This window comes from Eubalaena glacialis, chromosome 13, assembly GCF_028564815.1.
Source record: "Eubalaena glacialis isolate mEubGla1 chromosome 13, mEubGla1.1.hap2.+ XY, whole genome shotgun sequence".
In the NCBI taxonomy this organism is placed as follows: domain Eukaryota; kingdom Metazoa; phylum Chordata; class Mammalia; order Artiodactyla; family Balaenidae; genus Eubalaena; species Eubalaena glacialis.
Genome location: NC_083728.1, coordinates 52,691,427 through 52,717,228, shown reverse-complemented (window position 1 = coordinate 52,717,228; position 25,802 = coordinate 52,691,427). Strand labels below are relative to the sequence as shown.

Sequence of the window (25,802 nt, the reverse complement as noted above, 5' to 3'; positions counted from 1 at the left end):
ACGGACCTGTCATGAGGTCCCTAACCCTAACCCTAAAAAGCAGTCCCGTAATCAGTGAGATGGAGCTGCGATAAAAGAATTCATGAAGAAAACTAGACAACAAAAAACCCAACTACGATAAACAACAAACCAATGAACTTCAAGTACAGCACAGAAAGTACGCCTCTTGTTCTGGGGTGGTGGGCCTGTGTCCTGCTTATGGAGGAGTTCTCTACACTCCTGACACCCCAGCCTGCCTTGCCCAGCTTTGGCCGAGGGTGCGTGCAGCCGCGTGCAGGAGATTTGAAAGGCACATGCGTGTCTGCCGAGGGGTCAGAGAGCGGGCATCGTGGGCCCGAAGGCCCTTCCTGCTGAGGTCACTTGGGGCAGAGGATGAGAACTGTCCTACTTTCTGACACAAAGCGGGCTCTTCCACTGGCCACTCAGGACACATTTACACAGGCTGGCTCTGGCCGAAGGAGGAGGATAAGGCAAAAGCAGGAAGATGTATTATCAAAGACCAACTGAATAAAAGGGAAAACAATGGCAACTTTTGAAGAAAATCAATTGAGAAGGAATTCTTAATAGCCAAATTGTTGTGAAAGATAAAACAGGAGCTATGAGTTAATAATAGGCTATAGATTTTTTTCCATCTGTACTGAGGCTTATCTTATAAATAAATGTTCCTTATTATTCTTTGGCAACTGTTTGTGGGTGACTCAGATAGTCTTTCAAAACTGGACAAAAGGAATAATATAGATCTCTTGTATCCAGGGAATTCCTCAAATTAGGAGTGGCCATGAATTAGAGAAGAAATTTGATTTTGATATAACATCTGCAAATGACAGCTGCCTTTTCACAAAGTTCCCAGTGTCATTCCTCTACTTTAAAAACTCCCAATAACGATAATAATAAATTACCAAAACAGAACATATTGCAGTAATCCACTTAAAAACATATTTAGTGAATTCTGGTTATTCAGTATTCTCAGTTATCTTTTCAAAATAAATGATTCTTTACATATTCAAAAACTAACAACTTACTTTCCCTGAGAATGTCCCAAAGTATTTTAAAATGTATGACTTAATCTCAAAAAGGTTATTTGGTTGGGGTTGAGATAAATAAGAAAATTGCACATTTGAAATAAGAGGAAATTTACATAACCATGTTGCAGTCAAACACATTCCCTTTATAATAAAGTCACGCTAGGAAAAGATTTCCTTCCAAACACAGGTGCCAACACTGGCTCCTCTTGGCCTCACATGTGCAGATGCTCTTGCGGCTTCTGGTGCATCAGCCCTAACTAGCATTTTGAGCACTTACTCCAGGGGAAGGTCCTGGGCTAGGTGTCATTCTGGAGAGACACACACACACACAACAGCTGCTGAGCCTGCAAGGGAGCCAGAAACTACCTCAACGGCAGCTTCAGGGCAACTTAGGGAAAGGATGGGCATCTAGGAACACGAGGACCCAAGGAGGGCCCATCCTCTTTAAGGGGTGCTTAGAATCCCCGGAAGGACTGTAGACACCCTGGTCCCCAACCTGAACGTTACACCTGAGGAAGTTAAGGTCCAAAGACATTAATAAGAGACTTGCCCAAGACACCCCCCACTGTGGCAGCACAGGAACTGGAACTTTGGGGTCCCCAGCTCCTATCCTATTACTCTCTCCTGCCTGTGCTTCTTAGAAAGGACTGAATCATCACCTGTTTTCCTCCCAGGCTCATAACTACCATGGCCAAGTAAGGAGAGTCTAGAAGATGTTAACATGTTTTTCATTTACAAAATGGACACTGGCTGGAGTGACAAAGAGGACCCTTTCCCACAGCTTCCTCTTGTCTTAACTGCTCCTGGTCAAGGCTGCTTCGGCTCATCTACCCTTTGGTCAGATAGTCACCAGCCAGTCACTCATGTGCCTGGAGAGAAACGTGACAAAAATGCTAAAACGTACCTTCACAAATTCATACAAGCCAATGTGCTGAGTACCCATACTGTTTCCAATTACTGGAAGAAGGAAAGTAACACAGGTACCTCCTACAATTTGGAGGCTTTATGAATCATTTTTCTGCAGGACAAATTGGGCGTTTTAACAAAACCTGTAAATCACTCACATTCTGCCCCATGTGTACGTCTTCTCTGACTGCTGACTTAGTAATACAAGTAGGAAAAACCACAAGTCTGACAACAGCACGTTTCTTTTCCGTGACCAAAGGCTACGGTGTCCACATTTATGGAGACAGACTTATCTTGAAAGTAACCTAACAATGATATGACGTTGCTCAGCACACTGATTTCTTTTAAATGTATCTTTTAAAAAGTTCAATGAAAAGCTCAAGAAGGGAGCAGACCCTCTCAGATGCCTGCCTGACACGAGCACAGCCGTGGTCCTTCGACATACCGTTTTGCAAAGGCTGTATTATGAAGAGGAGGCGGATTCTGCCAGGCACATAATTTGTATATTTAAGGGAGGTGTATGGATGAAAAAGCGAAATATGTTAAATTTCAAAGGCCTTGGAAGCAGTGCTGTCTGTGAGCTTGTATTACAAACAGCCTCACATTATTACACAGGCTATTAATGAGGCCCAGTGAATGAAAGTACAATTTGAATATGCATGACTCTATCCAGTGAGCAGGACTTTTGTGTACTGATGAGGTTTGTTTTTTTTTTTCCCTCCTAAAAAAGGATTAAAATTATTCTTAGAGAAGCATGGCTACCCAGAGGCTGGTAAAGTGTACTCAGACCACAAAGTCACATCACGTTCAGATAAAAGATACAGGTCCTCCACGGACAGCTCTGATGCTACCTATCGTTTTGGAAACTCGTGCACAGCCTGCCCTCCCGAGAAGGAGCTTCCTCAACTTCAAGCGGCTGCGTCATGACAATTTCTAAGCAAAAATACTGATTTTGGTAGCGATCCCTAAAAGTAGGCAAGGTTAAATAAACCTTTCAAGTACAAAGCCTTCCCTTCCGTGGTAAGGCGCTCTGGTTAAAATACTGGGGAATGGGTAAATTATTGCACCAAATGGCTGAGAATTAATCTCTGCTGACTAGCTGTAATCTAACGAGGCGTCTGTGTCCCCGGGAGCCCGCAGCGCGTCCCTGGCGGTATGTGCAGTGTGTCGAGTCTGCGTGGCACCCTTTGTCCCCGCTCCCAGGCGGCCTTTCCCCTCATTGTCCATAATATCCTCATGCATCTGGGACGCGTGGAATGCATTCATACTAACAGACTTACCATTGTTTTCTCTCCGAAGCTTTGTTGAGCAAAGGCTGCATCGTGGTTACTGATAATTATATTGCTTAATTAATCAAGACAAAAAAAATTTGCAAATCATTGCCTGGTTGCCAAGCAGGGAGATAAAAAATGACAATACAAGCTGAAGCAATATAACAAAAGTAACAGCTATCTGATCAGAAATTCTTATATAATGAAGCTATTAATGCTAAATCGGTTAATGTTAACATTGCTCCAGGTGTCTCTACTTAGATGGGAACAAAAAGGCTAACATTATGGATATAAAAGGCCAAATGTTGCCATGGATTCTGTAACCTGATAGAGAGGACAGCCTTTTCATTTGATTAGGGAATGCAATTTAAATACCAGGGACCGAAGCCAAACAAACAGACTTTCCCTCCACAAGCCTCTCGCATTCACCCTGGGGTCAGTGGTTGGTGAACAAAAGGTCAGCCACACTTGCCCTGGAAATGTCTGGATTAATTTTATTACATTGTAATGGTTTGTCCTTTAAATGTGGGGATAACACTAAATTTCCAGTTGGCCATTATTCTCTTCTCCCCTTTAGGCTTTTTGAATTGAAATATTAAGAAAACGATTTGCTCGATTCATCTTGTCAGAATTTATGGCCAAATTTATAAAACTTACACATTTTTTAAAGAAACTTGTTTTCATGCATTATAATACCTTTTCAAAAACCACTTTGACACTATGAAGTGAACTCAAATACCTTTTATGTTCTTAATTTACTATAAAAATAAAAGTGACATTTTTAGGACATTAAATGACATTTTAGAGGGCCGTGTTGAAAATGAACTAATAAAGCCAGTTAATCCACACTAAATATTAAAGAAACACATTCTCCAGTTTTGAAAGCTACAGGATACTAAATTTATTGGTTGTCTAATATTAAAATTTTCAGTTTAATTTTTAAAATTAATGTCCTTCATGGACACACGCAAATGTTATTAGCACTAAGATCCATTTTCTTATACAAACGTGAACACTTCGCATGCACAGAGACTTGAACCAAAGATAGCACAAATATTTAACATGAAGAACTTCGGCATCTTTGCTCCCTGAATAGAAAAGAGGGTTCCCTTTATGTCAGGCTTCTCACCAGCCAGAGTAGGGGCTTTTCTGAGTTCAGGAGTTGACTCGCACTGTCATTATTTATTCTATTTTCATGGTAGTAACAATAACAAAAAATAATAATAGCAATAATAATAATAATAATTATTATTATTAACACTTAAGTAGCTTTTCCTCTGGACCACGCACTGTTTGAAGCACCTTCCATTTCTTAGCTCATTTAATCCTCACAACTTGAACACTTTAGATTAGGTTATAAATCCCAGGAAATCTTTACCTACTATTTTTAAAGCTTAAAAATAGAGAGTATTTAGAACAGTAACTTTTAGCTCCTGCAGGAGGACAATTTGGAATGGAAATGAAGGTTGTATTTAACATCAAGCTGAAACACACAAAGTCATTTTCTTGAGAAGGAGAGACTTAATACACTAAATGTCTAATTAAAAAACTAAAAAAAAAAACCCAAAAAACTCACCTTGTATTAATAGTTGCAAATAAAATCAAGTCATTGTATCAAGCACTGTTAAACCACCACTAAAGGCAGGGCAAAGACAGAAACGGAAGCCAATCCAGGTTCCGGCACTCAGGCCCTGGATGGTTCCGGCTGTTCCCGTGATCGATGCCAATGGACCCGGCTGAACTGACGGGTGGCAAGGCACGTCCATCGTTAGAAGCCCCGACACGGGCCAAGCCACGGAGGCCCAGCTCTTCAGGACTTTTCCGCGATCCTTCAGGACTGACCCCCGTTAGCAGCGGCAGAGGCAAGGCTGGATCCCGTACCCACAGCTACCCACAAAATGCTAGATGTGACAAGGGGCTCATTCAACTCTTATTGTTATTAATCAACATGCCCCAAGTTCTAAATGACAATTTCTTTAAATTATAAAATCTCAAAAATTAAAAACATTTAAAAAACCATACGTGTCTTTGCATTATAATTTTCAGAGTCTCAGTAATAAGATACAGAATTCTGTGCTCCTGATGAAAGATTCTTTGAAAATCCCAATTCATATTTAATTCCTGTTTAGCATGTGTAATTCACATACGCGTAAAGTGGCCCCTTTAGCATACTGGTATCACTGTTTTTCAGTAACAGTGAATCATATGGCAAACGCTTGTACGAGCCAGAAGAATAACGCGGTGAAAACATACCTCGGGTTTCTTCGTTATCGCGATAAAGAACATGTGATTCTTCATGGGGTAGATGATGATTGAAACGTCTCCGAAGGCGGTGGGGATGATCCCCCTGCGGTAGTCCCGGGAGTGTTCAGACCAGATGATGTGGACCTCGTCATTCCCCAAGTGACGGAGCTGCAACGGCAAATTGGCTCCTTATTAATCAGAGCGATAACAGCACTTTAGGAGGGGTCGTGGCTTACAAATTGAATTATTATACTCAGAGGCAAAAATAATTCACCACCAAAAAAGGCTACAACACCGATGCCTTCTGTGGGGATTTTAAAAAAGCACAAGTACACGAAAAAAACACAGCTCGCCCTTCTATGAAACACCTTGGAACCAAGAGAGAGAGGCACGTAAGCATCGCAGGTACAAGACCTTTTCCAGGATTTGTTAAAAATTTAATTTTACTCCTGCAGCAAAGCCTTACGCAGTATGTGGCTGAGCAGTTTCTACACAGTGGACAGTGTGAGACTTTTATTCCATGTTACAGTAGAGCTTCATTAGGCTCTGAATTCAATGGTTATTAAGAAAAACAGAAGATGAGTGTAAGAGAACAGAAGCCATTATAACACAATCCTTACCAAATGCATAAAAACTAGATTTATGACAAACCTTAGGAAAAGTATGTATAACACTACCTTTGTCTAAGAAACGAATGTGTTACTTAAATTTCATAAGAGACTAATACCAAGCACTAGTACGTAGCATTTGAAGAGTGCCTGACTGTAGAGAAAGTCTGTTCACACATACATTTTGTTCAGTCTTTCCACTAACTCTCTGAGGTAGACCACGTTATCTTTATGTTGTCTGACGAGGAGGGGAGGGGGCTCGGGAAGGCGGGGCACGCCCCTGCCACGGTGTAGGAGCAGCGTGGGGCAGGGCGGCCTGGGAGCCGGCTGGGGCTTCTGAGCCACCTGGCCTCCACTGCCCATGGCCATCTAAGCTGCAACCAGGACAACTGCCCTGTCACAGCTCAACTCCCCCAGCCTTCTCGTGTATCACTTTATACACAAGAGGCCACGTGGTCCAAAAACAAGTCTGAGACTCCTGGCCTCTCTGAGGAGGGCTTCCCATGCCTCCAAGGAAGGGAACCTGTGAGCATCCCTCAGGGCCCAGCTCGGTCCGATGCAAGGACACCCTCGACAAAGCTCCTGCACAGTGACTGCGCGTCCCGGGCTGGAGAAAGTGCAGGTGAGGCGCGTCCCGGGCTGGAGAAAGTGCAGGTGCGGTCATCTGGGCAGGCCTGGCCGTGTGACTCAAGCAAACTCGATTATAAAGGTTAAAATGCTGGCTGAAATTGAAGTCCTAAACCCACAAAGGCTGACTGGTGAAGGCCCTTGGACGCCTCCTAAGGATGTGAGGTCCCGGCCCTGCACACAGTGCAGAAGGAGGCCATCTACCACCATGACAAAGTGTGTCTTGCTTCCTAGCTTATTTAACAGGTGAACCCTAAAAATGACTAAATTCGGAGGCACTTTAGTAAAGCAGAGATGTTATGTCAAAGCTAATGTTTTGGTTTTGTCTTAACGTATAAAAAAGGATGCTCTGAAGTACTATGTATTTAAAACACTTTAATATAAATACAATTTCTTTATAGACTTTCTGACCACAAAGGGAAAACCTGAGATCACCCCAATAGGTCTCCTTTCTGTTTACAAGGTCACAAAGGAGGCTGGTTTGCTGCAATGCTTGCTTCTCCCTCCCTCTGTCACACCTCTGGGGACCACTGTACCTCTGCACCTACGGTGAGGTGTGAGCTCAGGTGGCTCCTAGGTGAGGCGCTCTATTCAGCTGAGTCTGAACCTGGGCTCTGGGACACATGCCACTGCGGGCGTTGAGCACGAGGCACGACACTGCAGAAAAATTCAACGGCATCTACAACTTTGTAAATGCAAAATCACCCAGTACGTGTCTTTTTCCTTCTCCTCCTCTCTTACATATAAAGATTAAAAGGGTAGCAGGCAAAAGGTGTACCAACCCGTTACATAAATAGTTGAAAAAGAAGACCCTGGATTTTCACAGTAACACTAGGCATCTATCTCTCTCTTTCTCTATTTCCAGTTTTCTTTCTTTTTCCTTTTCAGTAAAGCATGCAAGGAGTTCACAAGGCACTGCTGAAATTCAATCCTTTTGGAGTCAAACGTGTGGTAGCAGCTCACCAGCAGCACAATAAAGGCATGTTTTTGAGGGAAATAGGAGTAGTTTCAGATGGAAACTTTGGGAGGAATTTAGAGCAGCAGAAGGGGACTGTGAGAGCCGGGGCCGCCCCGGGGTGCACACCCACCCTCCTCGCCCCGCAGAGAGAGCCAGCCTTCTGGGTAGTTTTGTGCCCCTTGATGCAGGGCTGGCATGAACTTCTGAATGGGACCAACACACCTACGGAACAGCCTTCCTGTGTGGCCTGTGGTCCCGCCACAGGCCAGCACCCCAGAACCTGGGACAGCTCCCCGGCCAGACGTGTAAGTTGCAAGGCATTAGCTCTGAGGTAATACGGTGACTATTAAAATTTTGCAGTTACCTCCCTTTTCTAAATTAGGTAACTCGATTACATAACCCAGTGAAGTCTCTCCTAATTCTGTTTGCAACCATATCCTCAGGACTGGGGCAAGGGAGGACGTTATCACAGGAACGGGCCCACCCTCCCAGAGTGGCGATTCTGCAGGTGGTGATAACACGAGATTCATCATCTGAAAGCTGCTTTCAGGGTCACGTGCCTCAGACCTCCGCACGTGTCAGTTTTAATTAGGCAACGCACAGAACTAAGAGCTGAGGCCACGGGACCGGTCGTTGATACATCCGGAGCAAAGAGCAAGGACACACCCTCTTCTGCCCACGACAAGAACACAGGCAGATAAAACAAGTAAGATCAACCCGGCCAAATTGTCAACCACGTCACAACATACGGAAATACTCTGGAAGCTTCCAAGTGTCGCTCGATTTAAAGGGGGTTTCATTACAGAGACGTTGTTTTGTGAGTTTTGGAGAATTCTGATGACAGGCCCTCAAGTCAGAAACCCGTGCACACAAGTCACGTTGACCAGAGTCGTGTGTCATCTGGATGGAGCCGTCCTTCACGCCAGCTACTACTTCAAACGCACAAGAGGCTCGGAACAAGCGCTCAGGGCTTAAGCCTTAAGAAATCAGCTCGTGTGCTGCCACTTCTCATCCTGACAGAGTTTTGCAGTCCCTCTGCCCGGGCCTTTCTGCCCGCCGCTGCCAGGCGGCGCGCACTGTGACACTGGCCCTGGGACACACCTAATGGGCTGACCTCCTTTCCCGACTAATTGCATTACGGCGCCAGCTGGCTCCAGAAGGAGTCGTCTGTGTGATTGAAGAATTCCTGCTCCTCAGTGGGCCCGGCTGCTACTTTTAACTAAGTAACAGGCAGGCCTGACATCCCCATTGTTCAGCTGACAGTGTGCCCATCCTAAAATCTAAGTTTTATTTGTAAATTAACCAAGAAACTTCCTGCCAGAACAGTGCTGCCTGCAGTCTGATAATGTGGGCCTTTCATCCCATCCACTCGCACTGTATCACTGCCAATTTGTTTTTTATGTGGCTGGGCAGCCTGAGGCTATAAAAGCCTTGTAAGACATAAGTGCAATTATAGTCCTGGAGTCAAATGAATTGGACAAATCCAATAGCACAGCTCTGTCCCCACTCTGCAAACCCCTACAGCAGTTAGATTAGCTGTGAAAAATCTAATCTAGCTGGAGCTAACAAATTTCTGCAGTGAAGGATCAAGAGTTCAGTATGGGGTTGCAACCAGATTGCAGGGATGAAAAAGTGCCCCCATGATGGGGGCAGGGGAGAGCATGCATCACTTTAGAATTTTGCAGCTCATTTTTAAGCTGTTAGGGACAATTTAGTCACAATAAGTCAAGGAATTGTGGGGCTGCTTTTCCTGTGACTGATTTTTAGTTGAGCTGTGAGACATCCTGACAGAGAGAGTTTGTCACTAATGATGCTAAATCTTGGAGCTGCAAAAGGTATCAGCTGCATTTTGATTATTACAGTAGGGAACCTTACAATCCGGCCGTGCCCCGAAAAAGTATTCATAACATGGTGTTTTATCAAGAAAACACTGTCTTTTCTCAAAAAAAAAAAAAAGACAATCCTACTTAGGAAATAATTTTTAAAAATGTTTAAAATATAAAGCTGTCTTTTAACAAAACAGTTTTCAGTCATATGAAAATCATAGAATATGGTGACACATTTGCAGAGTAGCAGCGATTTACAAGGTACGGCCAATAAAAAGGAGGTGTGAGTCTTGCCTAAATCTGAGGTCGCATCCCTGCGGGCAGGGTCCCCTTCACTAAGAACACCGCCGCCACCAAAACCTAAGACGTGGAGGCAGCTCCCCAGGCCCTCGGGAGCCAGCACATGGCCACTGAGTGAAAGCCCGCGGTTCTCTGCCCATCCGATACCCTTGGTCGCTGTGACAGGGATCTGCTCATGCTGTGACCCAACTTCTCAGGCCCCACTAGCACTGCTGCCCACCGTGTACGTGGTCCAGACGTCCGTGGCTGCAGTGATGAAACAGCAAAACCGCGGAGGAGAGAAATGAGGCAGGTGCAGTGAAGCCCTCTGGCCAGTATCAATCACCTGCCTAACAGGCCAGGAGGAAAGAGTCCATCAGACCGGTCAGCAACAACGGGGGCTGCCAGGCAGGGATGCTACCAGCCCCATGCTCAGCCATTTCACAGGCATTGTTCACCTACTGCCCAGCAACCCTGGGACGTGGGCTCTGTTTCTAATCTCATTTAATAGATGGGAAAACTGAGGCACAGGCTGGTGAGGTACCTGGAGACACACTTGAACCCTGGCTACAGCCACCGCGCTAGACCCCCCCACCCCCGCCCCCCTGCCACCCCCCATCAGGCATCGGAATGGCCTGCTTTCCACCCACCATTTACTGCCCTTGGTTCCCGGCATCCTTGCAAAAAGAGTGGGTGTGAGGCAGGGATTCCGGGCTCTGCCCCCCACCAGCAGGCGAGGCCCAGATGTTCTCATCTGCAAACAGAGACGTGGGTCGGATTCCTAGGCTTCCTCCCCAGAGTAAAAATCCTCTTCTCTTAGGATGTCCCTCACTTCCTGCAAGTCACCTGAGGTGGACATCCTGCAGGTTAGAAAGCATAGGGGGAACCCTGCAGAGCTTTCTCAGAGGTGGAGGAGGTTTCCTTTGAACTCTGGAGAACAAGAGGTGGGGGCCCGAGAGGAGGGCAGCCGGGTAGCAGCACACCTGCGCTTGCCATTTTGACAGTCGTTTGCTAAGCTGCCCCCCGGCAGCCCTGGTTGGGGGGACCCTGCTTTCTCTGACCCCATCAGTACAGGGTCCTTACGTCAGATGACCTTGGCCAACCCGAGAGGTTGACAGCATCATTTTCTCTCAGTTAATAGTCATGTGAGAGAAGATCCAAAGTTAACAACATTTAAGACCCTTCCTTTTCCTAAATCTTAATCTCAGGATTAAAGACTTAAACGACTGATTGCTTTTCATGCATTTCTTTTTCTAGTTTGTGCCAAGCTGGATATTTCAGACTCATGACAAGTGTAGCTTGAGGAGAGCGACCCCAAGGTCGCATCCAGAGGAAACCGGTCTCCGTGTACGTCAGGCCACGGCCTTCACTCTGTCCCAGGGGTGCCTTACCTACAAACCAGGGCCGCTAAGCATGGTCCCCAAGGAGGCCCTTTACCTTTTTGGTAAGCGAATCATCTGAGTCTGATGGCATCCGAGTTGAAACGTGGAAAATCACTTCCACGGTCGAGGTAGCGTAGTAGGGGGCAGTCTGGCCCGTGCTGCCGTTGCGTTGAAGTCCGCCCATGAACCCGCAGTGGGTTGAGAGGTCCACCTGACACAGTCACGAGGGAAAGGAGTGGAGGTCAAACGGGAGCCGTTCTTATTCACTTAGCAGGAATGCAGAGTTTTTAAAAAATCTAAGTATGTTCATTTTTATAGTTTTCTGATTATAAGCAAATGTAATACAAAGTTAGATGACATTAAATATTAAAGAAACATTAACAATGAAAGGGCTGCAAAATCCTACCAACTTAAGAAAACCACTATCAAAACTTTGGTGCATATTTCTCCAACTTTATCCCCTCCTATACATAAATATGTATATATGTATAGACACACATGGAGCTCCCCTATTGCTGGATTTGTGGGATTTTCTGTTTTCTCAAACCAGAAGGAGCATTCAAAGCAGTGTTTCAGGTCAAGGGGTACAAAAGTTTCCAAACTTAACAGCCATTCCTAAACTGCCTTTCAAAAGGGTTGTTCCAATTTATACCACTGCCAAAAGTCTCTGAGTTATAATTCTTTTTCAAGTTATGTGTGAATGTTCACTTAGTCAGTGCTTAGATTCCATTTTGGTATTTTCTTTCCTTTTTTTTTTTTTTTACTTTTCATAAACTATTATTCTTTCAGTAAAGCACCTGTGGTAACACAACTGGAAAAAGAAAAAGAAATAGAAGAATTTCTTCTGTGCTAAAGACAATCAGTACATACACTGAATTAATGTTCTAATCTTTTCTTAAAACTCTAGTTAAGAAATGTATGGTTTAAAAATGTTGGTTAGGACTTCCCTGGTGGCGCAGTGGTTAAGAATCCACCTGTCAATGCAGGGGACACGGGTTCGAGTCCTGGTCTGGGAAGATCCCACATGCTGCGGAGCAACTAAGCCCGTGTGCCACAACTACTGAAGCCCGCGCACCTAGAGTCCATGCTCCGCAACAAGAGAAGCCACTGCAGTGAGAAGCCCGCACACCACAACAGAGTAGCCCCTGCTCACCGCAACTAGAGAAAGCCCGCGCGCAGCAACGAAGACCCAAGGCAGCCAAAAATAAAAATAAATAATTAACTAATTTAAAAAAACATTGGTTAAATAATAAGTATATTCTATGACAAGTAAGAAGTCATCTTATTGGTAAGAAGAACAGTTTATTGAAAGTTCAGTAACTGTTTTAGACTAAAACCTACTGGACATTTCAGAAAGTATATGGTCTTGACCTTGATGTACCCTTACCCTGCCCCTACCTCCACATCGGTCCCTTCGCTAACACTCAGCTCTCAGAGGTAAGTCTCGCTTAGGCACCCAGAGAGTTTCCCACAGCACAGATAACCAAGAAACCAAAACAAAAGTAATAAAAAGTAAGAAAATTATTTCAGATATGCTAATTTCCATTTTAACTACTTTGAATTGTTTTAGATTCTGGGAATATGTTCTGGAGACAGATACATGTGTGTGTATGTGTGCATGTGTATAGATGTATAGATGTCTTTTGGTCAGAGTATGATTTAGTAAAGAAAAAACAAAATTTTAAAATATCAACCATCCTGGGATCTACCTTAGGGAAACAGGTTGAGAGCTAAACCATCACGGCTACCGTCAAGTCAACTTTTGACTTCATCCAACTCTTCATTTTTCACCTATAAGTCATTGATTTCTTTTCCAACCTCCATGTAGGGACCAAAGCCATTGCTTCCCTGCCCACTGTCCTCTCTTACTACACACTGTCTATGGCTGGGAGAGCCGCTCTGACTATTCAGGTCTGATGAAAAGCAAATGAAATCATATTAAGAAGAAAGTTAAGGGGAAACAAAAGTTTGTGTATACAGTACAAAAATAACTGATAGAAGATGTCAAATTCGATATATTCTTCAACTCCAGAACTCTACCCATGCTATATTTGAATGTAAAAACATACGTAAAAATTTAGACCATCAATGACTAGTTTACATACATCCTTAAATAGCGCTGATCGATAAAGGCCTCCTGAATGAAATGAATTACCTCCCATCCCAGTCCTGCAACAAAGTCTTCGTATGCTCGGCTTCCTCTTTCATTGGAAAGGATCGAGCACTTGTCTTCTTGGCCGTCAGCAACGTAAAACACTGCGATTTTGTGCGTTTCACGGCTGTAAATTTTTAGATTTAAAGGAGTTAGAATACTTACATACAAAATTTTGTTTTACTGCTGCCACCTGTGCTTCTACTATACAGCTTAGACTTGCTGAGAACTTACAAGGGGTCAGGCACTGTTCCAAGAAGGCTCAACACACGTCTCATCTATCCTTGCAGACGCCCTAATGAGACAGGTCTTATCATCACTTCCTCGTGGACACGGTGGAAAGGAGGCACAGAAAGTGACAGAAAAGCACTCGTAGCAAGCAGGACACTGGGAGCTGAGACAGGGCAGTCTGGGCTCCTGAGACCACTCTCTCAGAGGTATGATGTACGAACAGCATGTAAGAGCACATGGCTTGACAAATTCTCTCCAACTTCGGTAAAAAAATACCTTTGAAAGCATTTCAGATAGATATCAGTTGTGAACAGATCCTTGTGACCACACATATTTCACTTCCCATACTTTGAGATAAGGAAACCGGGGAGCTCCCTGATTGGAACTGTAAAATTGGCCGAGACTTTGTGAGAAATGGAAACTACTTCTTCAAAGCAGAACACACTTAGATACTTTCTTTGTGAGGGGCGGCACCCGCAGGGTGGACAGCTGTCCAGGCAAACTTCTTTGGACATATAAACTGTTCGTCCACTTCCTCCATGATGGATTTGGGGCACTTTGCTGTTAAATCAGGTAAATGTGACACCACTTTGAGGAAAGCAGCCCTGCTTCTTAACCTTTTGTGCATTTAGCATGGTCCTTGGTGCATAGAAGTTGCTCAGTTAAAACTCTGTTGAATTGACCAGAGATATGATGATATATTTGAACATGTCAATAACCATTTCTATAAACTATACCCTGGAGTAAAGTGTCAAAGTCACTAGACCTACACCAAGTGATCTGGAGACAGTTCAGAGGCAAAGACACCGCTCTTATTGGACCAGAGCTTTAATCAAGAACCATTCCTCAGCTCCATCACCCAAGACCTTGATTCCAGTCTCTACGTTCTAAAATTTTAGATTATCATTTCCAGAGCAGTTCCACTCTTCTCCTGATTTCTACCATACACTTCGAAAAAAATCTCATAGGAAAAACTACCGAGCACTTAAACAACATGGAAATGTTTCTGTTGCCTTATCGTTCAATACCTCAACGTTATAATCCGATTAGACATCAATAGTGGTGGAATCTGGGCTCTGTATTTTAACATATTCTCCAATATCTCCTTCTGCAGGAATATTATTTTTCTACTTAATTAGCAGAATGAATTGAAACTCAGCTGGAAAGTCATAAAAATAAATCTAGGAGGAGAGTACGCTCCTTTTATTTGTCTAGATAGCTTATTCATGTCCCCCCATAGTTTACATGAAATTACCATACTTAGAGGAAAAATTAGAAAATATAGAAAGGAAAAAGAAGAATTAAAAAAACCCACTAATGTTCTTTGCTTCTATGTTGAAATCACAACTGTTACTACTTCAGGATGCATTTTTGCATACAACATGAGATGCTACTATCTTGTGTTCTGCCACTGATTTTTTCACTTAAAATATCTGTGAACACTTTTTTTAATTGTGTAAAATATACATAACCGAAAAGTCACCATTTAAACCGTGTTGGAGTGTGAACATTTCTATACCGTGTGCTTGTCTAACAAAGTTACTAATAATGGTTGTGTAACATTCCATTATATTAATATTCCACATCCTCAGTCCTTGCTATTGGACATTTAGGTTGCTTCCATTTGAAAGATGTTTTCACATTATCTTTGGTATGTCCTTAAAATAAATTCATGGACATGGAGCCTCGGTCATTGCCCACTTTTAAGGCTTTTGAAGTGTATTTTCCTGCTGCCAGTGGGGAAGGTGGGTGTCCTGAAGGCCCTGACAGACACGCTGGTGGGGTGCTGCTCTCAGGGGAACAGATGTAGGGGGTGATGGATGCTAGCGGGCGGTGCTCTAGCAGAGACCTTGTGCTCTCAGCCTGTCGGAAAGCTTGTCCTCAGGCACATGGAGCCCGAAACTGTGACATCATTTCCTTCCAGACTGCAGGCAGGGCTGGCCAGCAGTCTCGACTCTGACTAGCTTATTCTAAGAGCTGTAATCATTTGGGGGCTTGGATGGTAAGAGAGGTCATAACCTACGAACTAAAGGACAGTCTCTTTCAACAAATGGAGAGAAAAGGATAGTCACTCAATTCCTTTCCGCAGCTCTGTCTATGTATTTAAAAGTCCTCAGCATTTAATTTTTCTCTATTCTATACACTTTACATACATAAAACAATCTCAGGTTTATCTGAAATGATTCTGTTTGTTCTCCTTAAAGTCCAAGCTTTTTACGTTGTAGCTGCTTACAGGTCCTCATCAACTCAATGTGGAGCAGAGAGAGCTCGGCCCGGTGACTGTGTGACTGATGGAGGTGTGAGCAAAGGTGACCTTTAGCTGTAAACACTCATCAAATTTCACAGCCTCCAAAATGTTAGCACCGCAGAGAGCCTGGGAGGATGCAGACGCTGTGTCTGGCCTTATTAGAGCCAGGCTTTTGAAATGACAATTAGCAACATCAACAGCACTGCATATCCACGAGCTGCAGGACCAGGGCTCGAAGGAGCAGGTAATTCGGGAGCACACATACAGAAAAGCAACCGTTTCCTCTTCCTCATTAGAACGCAGTTTTCTTTCTTATTAGGAATAGACCAGAATCGCTCAGATTCCTTGTGCTGTCACATTAAAAAGCCAAACAAAGAAACACGACTGTAACTTTCACTTTACCATGCGGTGGCAAGAGGTGTTAATATTGAAAAGGGGAGCCTTCTTTAATTTGTATGGACGTTCATCACACTATTTACAGCTTTGCTAACTTCACAGTATACAAATCGTAGCTGTGAGGTGGTCTCTCCTTTTCCCAAGAACATGCTAAGCAGAAACTCTGCCTTGACAGCAGGGAAATAAATTGATGCCAGAAATAAATAGAAACATCCTGACTGGAAGTTGAGGGCCGAGGTTATGTTCTTACCTGCTAACTGACTGGTACACGGGATCTCAGAGCTAAAGAGCCCTCAACTTATTTCTGGTCTTTTTTTCTAAAAAGAACCTTGAAAACACCCTTTACCATAAAGTAAGTGGATACCTTTTCAGATGTTGAGAAGACACTAAATCCAGGAGTTGGGGTTTTAGGTGAAGGTTAATCGGGGGGGGGGGCGGGTGGAGAGGACTTGCCAATCAGCTCTCCAAAGCCGTATTATACTGCAACAGCCCCGCCAGGGAGCTACTTCGATTGTACCTCATGCAACTAAAGTGCATTAACACTCAACAAATTGGCCACAATCACAAGATACAAATGTCTTCACTTAATATGAAGGAGCATGAAATAATTCAGCATATGTTTGAAAAGCTGAGTTTGGAACCCAAGTGACCGCTTGTTTCCTACTGGAGGACAAGAGGGCAGGGGCAGTGAATCCCTGAGCCCTTCAGCAAAAATCCACCCCCCCAAATTTCCACAGAGAACTCGGTCTCTTCCTCTGGAGAAAAAGCAGCACAACAACTATTAGGAAACTGAATGTGGGGAAGGACAGTGTGAGGAATAACGGCTTCAGGTTTTCTTCTCTAATGAGATGCCTAATGATGCTCCTAAAGGGAATACAAGAGAAACAGAAAGCTATTTTTTTTTAAATGAGTTTTTAAAAACTCAAGATTAAGGCAGCAGTGTATTCATTTCTTCAAAGCAGCCGTTATGTACCCGGTACAACACCAGCTCCGGACTGAGATGTTTTTGGAAGCACACATTTCCCCAGATCAAACACCGGTCAGAGCTCATCTTTGGAACTGCTTCTAAGATTGTACAGAAAAGAGGTAGATCTGAGATCCGACCTGCTTTGGAGAACGAGGTTTAGGGCTAGAGAGCGCCTGATTACAGCACCGGGGTCTTAACCTTGCCTACCCCGCAGAGCAGAGACCACTGCACGCTGGCCCATGGAGTCAGACTCACAGGCTCCAAACCACGAGGCCTATGAACATGGGCGGCTGTGGGACCTGGGCCGGCCTCTGCTCCTTGGCGGGACAAGAGGGGCTGCAGAGATGAAATGAGAACCAGTGTCCACTGGCTGAAAGGTTCTCAATCAAGGCAGAGGTTAAGGGACCTCTTCCTTGTGTAGCAAACATGTAAGTTTACTGCTCAGAGTAAAACTACCAAAGGTATGGCCTGTGCAAATGCCACCAGCTGCCAGGTCTCTGCAGGGGTATCACTTCTGCAGCCATATCCAGCATCCCCCCCCCCACACAAAGACACACAGGAATAAGGTGGTTTGATCTACTTTCACATACCATTGTCGGGAGTCCAGATTTTTTAGCTCTCTCAATAATTTTGAATTTTTCTTCAACAGATGGAAATTCTTCCTATAAAGGAAAAGGAATGGAAGAAAAGTCGTGTGATCACAGATCCATTTTGCCCTTTGCAATCAGTCAACGAACAAACCTACCTATTCATCCATCCATCTGTCTACCCACCCACAACCACATCATTCACCAAAGATTTGTGGCCGAAGCCTATAGAATGAACTTCATTCTTAAGATATTCGAAGGCATCACGATTCCACTGCATCCGGTTACTGTTCAGGGACACCGGGTGGCTGTGGTCCATGAGTGCGTGACTTTTGTGTGTGCCTGTATCTCTGTTTCCACTGTCAGCTCTGCCATGAGACTCTTCCCCATCTCTGCGGCTCAAACCCACCCCTTCCGCAGACTCTGCTCCACTGCCCCCTACTTCTGGATGGCCTGGCGGTTCTTCTAGAGGTCCTGAGTCACACTGTCTTTCATCAGAGTTGTATCGGGTACTACGGTACAGAAAAACCCAAACAAACTTTTTGGCCAACTCAATATTAAGACTTCTTCCCTCACCAGAGCTAAGGAGAGACTGTGGCTTATTCATCTCTGTAGTCCCTTGGCATCTTTAATGAAGGCAGAAGCAACAATGGACAGAGCAGTAATTAAAACACACACACACAGAGTAAATGCTCGATACCCTTTAAAATACACAACAGATGTTTGGAATTCAATCTGTGCATCAGCACAGCCCAATTAATTTCACTTCTAGCTTTAATTTAGCAGCAGAAAATAAGCAATAAATGCTGAAATAGAGAAAAATCTCCACTTCTGTTCTGCTTCCCAAACCCGAAACGGATAAGAACTGTCAACACAAAAATAATAAGACAGTTGAAGGTCTAGAGTGGATCGTTACCTTCTGTCCCAAGAATTCATTCCCAAGTCATCGAGCAGCAACCTGCAGAAGTAAAAGGCTCCCCGGGGCTCCACCGGTGATGGCGGCTCCTGGCTGGCAACCTTCATGGCCGCGTCCAAGTCGCACCTCTGGACATACTCGTCTTCCTGTGCGCTCTGGCGCAGGAGGATCTCGGTGATTTCCTTCTCTTGGGCACGGTTCATTCCACGTGGGGGTGGGGAAGGCTCGTTGAGATGGAGCTGTGATGGTAAAAGGCATTCGGGACTCGTGTGGCCAATGTTTTCAAGTAATTTGTTGAGGACATCCTCCCCCTGCTCAGTCTGAGAACGATCCCCCTGAGGTCCAGGCGTTTGGTGATGCCAGCCCGAGATCAGGAACGAGGGACTTCTGCCCTGTGGGGCTAAACAGCCTTCCAGAGGTCCATAGAGCACCTTCCCGTCCCAGGAGTACTTCCCCGAGATGTCCCGCACGATCACTCTCACATCCGAGGGGGCGCCCGCTGGCGACCCGCCAGGAGGACCTGCCACGGGTGTCTGCAGGTAGGAGATGAGGGTGCTATCATTGAACACAAACAGCTGCAGGTTCGGGCTCCTGAACACGTCGGGGGAGAGCTCGGCAGCGTCGGCGTGTGTGTTGTCGTGGTGCTCGCTGACCAAGCTGTGCAGCACGGCGGGGCCCCCGCGCAGGGGGAAGTGTCCCAGGTGGTTCACCAGGTGCGCCATCACCATGCGCGCAGTCAGCGGGATCAGCTCCATGCTCCTCCGCCTCCTCTCTGCCGACAGCAGGATGACAGCAGGACGGGGACACCGAGAGACAGCGGAGAATGAAAGTGAAAACGGACCACCACCGGATTGCAATCCGTCCCTAGCACGGTGGATTTTTTTTTTTTAGTCTGGGGATTTTTTCCACCCATGTTCTTTTTTTGACATTCATTCTACTTGAATTTAAAAGCACAAGTTAGATAGATGGCTGAAAGAACCAACTTACGTGAAGATCTCATTCGGAAAGGGACATTTAAAAACGTGTAGATACAGACATAAACCAGAGACAGATCTCGGTCCTGAAGGGGTGACAGTTCTAGGAGCTCCAGGAGGTGGACATCTGCCGTTGGACAGGACGGCAGCACGGAGGGCTGGGGGCTGGGGAGGTGGCCTCGCTCCCCTCAGTGGGTGACGGGAGACATTCATAAGGGATGAATTAAGCCTGGGACTGCTGAAATATATTTGAAGCAATTTGCTTTAGGATTATTGTGGCTATTTATGTTTTGCTGTGAGGTCATTTTAAATATTTAACAGAATCTGATATATTAATAATTCATGGAATTACTTAGAAGGCTTTCACTGAATTTGTAGTTGATGATTAAATGCCCAGGAGCAACTAATTTATAAAATTTTTAAGACTTCAGATGTATAGAAGGACTTTGACAATAGCATGTGAAAGGGGGCTGTGTGAAATGTTTGCGATATGAGGGAGAAGCAGATGAAATCCACAAGTAGGGACTGAAACGATTACTTGAGCCTGAGAGCAGTTAGGGAAATCTTAATCCACCAAATTTACAAGGGAACTGTGCATTAATCTAAGAACAGGTCAAAATAAAACCTTTTAATAAAAACAATCACTAGATATTTAAATAAACTAAGATTTCTAATTTGGGCTTAAAGGTTTAGGAAATACTTGATTTCTAAATTCACAGCATGAAAAATCAAATATTAATTAAAACACCAATAACTATAAATATGCTTTCTCATGCTAACCATCCTCCCTCTCAGACAGCAGAAATCTAATTGACTTATTTATACAACATCAATTTTATGATGTAAAAATCCTAGAAACAATCAAATCCTAGAATCTAGGAAATTCTGTGTGATGAGTGAGAACCAGACTGTCCTCACTTTTCTTGGATTTCTTCTTAATTTTTCCTTTTTGAGGAACAGGAAATCACATGTATTCAACAATGCAAAATAAAACTTCATTTAAAAATCCTAACTTTTTAGAAGCAGAGGAGGTCATCTACATCTGTCTCTGAAATGAAATGCTTCTTCCCGACCCTCTGAAGTGCGCATGATTTCCATACAGCTGAGAAATTTAAACACCTCAACTCATTCCCTTGAAATCACAGTTATGAATGCCTTTGCTTTTGTGTCCATATTAACTTTTTCAAAAGTTACAGATGCTTTTTATTCATGCTTATCATCCCATATGAATACACGCTCCATCAGAAATGTTAATGCTCCAACAACAAAGGTGCAGCCAGCTGGGGGCTCAGGAGTCCATAATGTAAGACACCGCATGGTGATGACACGGTAGCACAGGCTACGAAACTAACAAGAAAGCTCCAACTGGATAAAGGCCATGGCAGAAAACAACAACTGGAAAAGCAACTTTCCTCTACTTTTACTTACATAGGTTGTACTTTCAATTTGCGGTAAATACAAATTTGTATTTTAATGAATGTGCTTGAATTCTACAATGGGAAATGAACCTGGAGTCACATCAATCAAGTCATAAACCATGACACACCCAATAAAAACCCCAAATATCTTTGGTACTGAAAAGTAAGGAAAGGGAGTATTTGTGAAATAAGAACTGTTCTTCCCTGGCAGACTTCAGCTGCATCAACTGCCCGGGGCTGCCCTGAAAAATAAAGAGGAAGTCTAGACTCCATCTATGAAAAAACAAGCTCGTGACTTCCAAAAAGTCTGCAAAAATATATTCCAAATATTTATTTTATTTTTCTAAATTTAGAGATGAAATATAAAAGCAGTAATGTTAGGTTGTCCTTTAACTTTCATTTTTTTAAAGCTCCTCCCTTCCCTCCTTTTTAAGCACTTAGGTATTAATGATGGGAAAAATGAGCAGGTGTCATGCCATTGATGGTTCCTCCCCAAGCTGGGCCAGCAGCCGCCTCAGCTGTAGGTGGTTGGGTCTCTCCCGCTTGTAACTCTATTTGAAAGTAGTAATTACATCAAATGTGGGAAATGGTCTATGAAAGAATCATCTGAAAATAATAGATAAAAATATAACATTGCTTATCAGAAACATTATCTGAGTAGGAATAGTGTGGTTATAAATGATGAATTAATGACACTGAATGAAAAAAAATCCCTCAAATATGAGCACATTTTGTTTAACCTAAAATACCTATCTTTATTTTTCCTCTTCATTCTTAACAAGGATGTACTTACTTGGTAAAAGAGTCTGTGGGTGCTAGTATGTTTTTAAGCTTCTTTGTGTTTTTACTCAGTAAAAATGTTAGAGAATTTTAAAACTCCTTTGCCATAGAAGTTTAAACTGCATTTTGAGTAACACAGAGCTGTGTTAGGACAAGTTTGCATAAGGTCCTGAGGTTTTCTGGAGAATGAATGGTCAAGTCAAAGAGTGTTGGACATTGAAAGAAAGTGGTACAAAAATTTAAATGTGCATTTTTAGGTTTATCCTTTTTCATTGCCCTATTAATCTTCTGTCATTTTTCTGTGAAGAGTCATAATCAGCAGTGAACCTATTTTTGGACTACAAGGTAGGAAACAGCAAAAAGAAATAGATCAAAGGTCATTTAACTGAAAACAAAAATGTTTTGAATTTACAACTGTGGGAAAAAAATGTCAAGAAAAGATTGCAACTGGAAAGAACGGGGGACTCCAGAAGGAGACCCACAAATGACGAAGCAAACGGAGGGCAAAAGGGCGACACAACGTGACGAGGCGCCTCGTGCTGCCAGCCGGCAACACAGCCCCGATCAGTCTTCCGTCTCCACTACGCGAAACCCCGAGTGAAGAATTCCCTGTGCCAGGACCCTGTGGATAAACCTTAAATCCACATTCCACCTCTGTTACTTCTGACCTGTACACCCTTGGGAAAATCCCTTTGCCTTGGTCTGCTCGTCTATAAAAGGAGCAAAAATGAGGCCTCGCTCCCGACTGGCGCCCCACTCCTGTCCCCCCCTCCCAGCCAGAAGCACACTCCAGACGCTGCAATCTTGCAAGCACAGCCCTGGACCTGAACCCTCACTGGCTAATGCTGCTGTGTCCTTCCTCCCTTCCCAGGAGGCCCCACGGGGGACTGTCTTGGGGCTCCGAACAGTCACGCCCCAGGTCACCTGCTCATGCTGTCTGGCTGCAGACCAACCACTCCGTGCAAAGTATTCGGCAAAACCCACCACCAAAAACTTGGTTGGGAAATAAAACAGCTGCTGTTCTGGTCTCACCCTCCCCGAGCTTCTGGAAGCCTGTGACCCTGCTGACCTTCTTCAGCTCCTTGTCTGCTTTCTTCCCTTGACCTCCTAGAAATGACTCCTCTTGGTTCTTTGTCCATTTCCCTGACTTTGTTTTCCTGGTGACATGCCCTCGCTCCTTTTTCTTTAAGGAAGTTTTACCCGCAAGGTTCTGTTCTTAGGCCTAGGTTTTTAACTTGCAAAGTCCGTAACATTTTCATGGATGATCTAACACTCTATACCCACATTTTTTTTTTAACTTTTAATTTCTGAGACAATTGAAGATTCACACGCACTTGTAAGAAACAATACAGAGAGAGCCTAGATATCCTTCACCTGAATGGTAACATCCTGAGTAACAATAGTACAGTATCACATTTGTCACCGAAAGAATTCATCAGTCTTCAGAGTTCACTAGTTTTAGTGTGTGTGTGTATGTGAGTCTATGCATATAGATGGCATATATCACACATATAGATGACACACCCACATGCTGACTCATATTGCAAGGCCTAGAGATGGGCTCTTGTCATTTGGGGAGAAGGTGGTTAGGGGGGTAAGCACAGCCACGAGGTCCTGACACACCCACATGTCTACGATGGGGCCTCTGCTGGGAGCAGAGTGGCCTCACACCATCCCTTTGTGATGCCCGCCTGGTCCCGGCGCTCTACCAGCTCCTCGCAAAGTCAGCCCGTCCTTCCAAGTCTGGCTTAGGTCCTTCTCCGTGGGAAGCCCCTATGGTGCTACCGGGCCACACACGAGTCCTTCTGTCTGAATCCTGTCGCCCCCACCCCCCCCACCCCCGCCACCATGAGATGAAAAGCTCCTTGGGGACAGAAAATGGACTGTGTTTGTGGGTTTGTGGGTCCCGTGGGTCCTCGATAATACAAAATTCAACTAAGATGGGAAAAGAAAGGGGAGGAGAACAGAAAAAGAGAGGAAACGAGGAAGGAAGGACTTGCTATCACAGGGCACTCTAGAAACCTGGATTTCAACCACCGGATTCTTAAAAAGTAACACAGCGAGTATTAACAAATGGCTACCGTCTTTCCTTTTCCTGCCAACTGGAATGACTATTCTGAAGAATCTTACCCTCTTCGACAGTAAGCAGGTTGCCCAGTTCTGCTGATGAATGAAATTGGACCGGCTCAGAATTCTTCACGTTTGCCAGTGGGAGGAAGGGGTCGTAATCCGCGGACGAGAGGTCAGCCAGGGTCAGGGTGTAGCGGCTCTGCTGGGTGTACGTGCCTGAGCCGCAAACACAGCAGTGCAGAACCTGTGAAGCACGGAAAGGATTGTGTGCCAGGGATGCCCCCAACCTCCTGCCCCCTGACGACCTGTCAAACTACAACAGCACTTAGGAGATAACTGGAACCATTATACTTTTTCTTCCTTTGATAAACAGATTTTGTCCAACTAAGGCTGTGGATATTCCTACAACAGAAACAGTTCTTTTCATAATGAAGCAGATACAGACCACGTCCCATGAACACTGGGGGATTCTGACCAAACTGCAGTTGTTTGACGATAACAGTCGGGGAAAACGCACGCGTCGTGAACTGGGTAATCACTGCTTCTCTATAATCATAACTGTTCCGCTGTCACTCCTTAAGTCATTCATTTCTTTTAAAATGTTGAACCCCTATAAATCCTTGTCAAAAGGGCACAGATAAGTACGTGAATGCCTAAAACCTGTTTTGGTGGCTCTCTGATGCTGCAGTCCACACTCCGTGCCCCGGGGCCCGGGGGAGGCTCACCCTGTAGATGTAATCCAGCAAGGGGGCCCGGGCCGTGGGCTGCTCGTCCAGGGCCGCCGTGGACACGGGGTGGAGGAGCGCGCCCGCCGGCAGCGCCATGCACCAGTCCAGGAGGCAGAGCAGCAGGGACACGAGGAACTGGAAGACGAAGCAGACCCAGAGCCTCAGGCTGCAGCCTCGCGGACTCCACCGCAAGCGACAGCAAACAGCAGAACCTCGCCGGCATCGCAGCCATTACCCAGGGACACAGGAATGAAAGAGGAGTTTTGCAGAGAGGCTGTTAGGGCCAGTCCTAACAGGGGATGTTATAAAGGATAGCCCTGCACGTGATAGTATTTGCCATCTGTCTTATTACATTTTTAAAAAACAAACTCTAGAGATTGGGATTGACGTATATACACTAATATGTATAAAATGGATAACTAGTGAGAACCTGCTGTATAAAAAAATAAATAAAATTCTAAAAAAAAAAAAGAAGTGCCATTCTCTAAAAAAAAGAAAAACAAACTCTAGGGAGGACTTAGCTGATGTGCCACTTACCTTCTTATCTGTCTCCACTGAGGAGTACTCCGCACTTGGTAAAAGAAAAGCAATTGTGGCCACGAGGATCTGCAGAGAAGACAAATTCCCAATCAAACAGACCCCAGTAACGGTTCTGGAAGTCGTGTGAAAGGGGGCCCAGGATGGCCTTGCCACTAAAGCCAGCCTGGTGCCAACTCCCAGAGGAAGGTGACACCAAGCGAAGAGTCACCTCAGAGATTTGTGTGACCTGAAAACCAGAAGGCGATGGCCACGCCTGTTTCCACTCTGCTGGCAGTGATATCGGGGGCCCAGAGGAAGGAGTATTTCTCTCTGTAGTCACACAATCTCCATTATCCGTCTCCACACTTCTCACAAGGAAAGCGACAAATACTTGCAAAAGTAATTATGAAGATGCTCCCATTTACTTTTCTTATAAATTACCCCAGGTCTCCCCACACCTGCGGCTGCAGGGTAACAGCACCACTTTCATTCTCAAAGGTATTCCCGTTTAGGTGATAAATTATACGGTTGCCCTAAAACCCAACTTTACATTTTGCAGCAGCTTATATGCCTATCGTCCAAAGTTCTGTTTCACTCTAGGTCCCTTGAGGTTGAAGATCACTTGTGATTTCTGCTATATCTCTGAGAGAAAAAAGCGACCTCACGGGTGAAATTTGTCTAGGGTCGAGA

At 44.6% G+C, this 25,802-nt stretch overlaps 1 protein-coding gene across 2 annotated transcripts in view; it reads right to left on the bottom strand.

Annotated features, from left to right (window-relative positions):
• The window catches only part of RALGAPA2 (Ral GTPase activating protein catalytic subunit alpha 2), a 285,468-nt gene that overhangs the window by 89,809 nt on the left and 169,857 nt on the right, over positions 1–25,802 (bottom strand). For both annotated transcript variants that reach the window (XM_061209921.1, XM_061209922.1), the window contains exons 29-36: positions 25,131–25,199; positions 24,591–24,728; positions 23,926–24,109; positions 18,624–19,395; positions 17,711–17,782; positions 13,282–13,405; positions 11,182–11,337; positions 5,456–5,614 (exon numbers count right to left, since the gene is read on the bottom strand). In XM_061209921.1, coding sequence (XP_061065904.1) covers positions 5,456–5,614; positions 11,182–11,337; positions 13,282–13,405; positions 17,711–17,782; positions 18,624–19,395; positions 23,926–24,109; positions 24,591–24,728; positions 25,131–25,199 — 1,674 coding nt within the window. The remainder of the gene's footprint in view (positions 1–5,455; positions 5,615–11,181; positions 11,338–13,281; positions 13,406–17,710; positions 17,783–18,623; positions 19,396–23,925; positions 24,110–24,590; positions 24,729–25,130; positions 25,200–25,802) is intronic.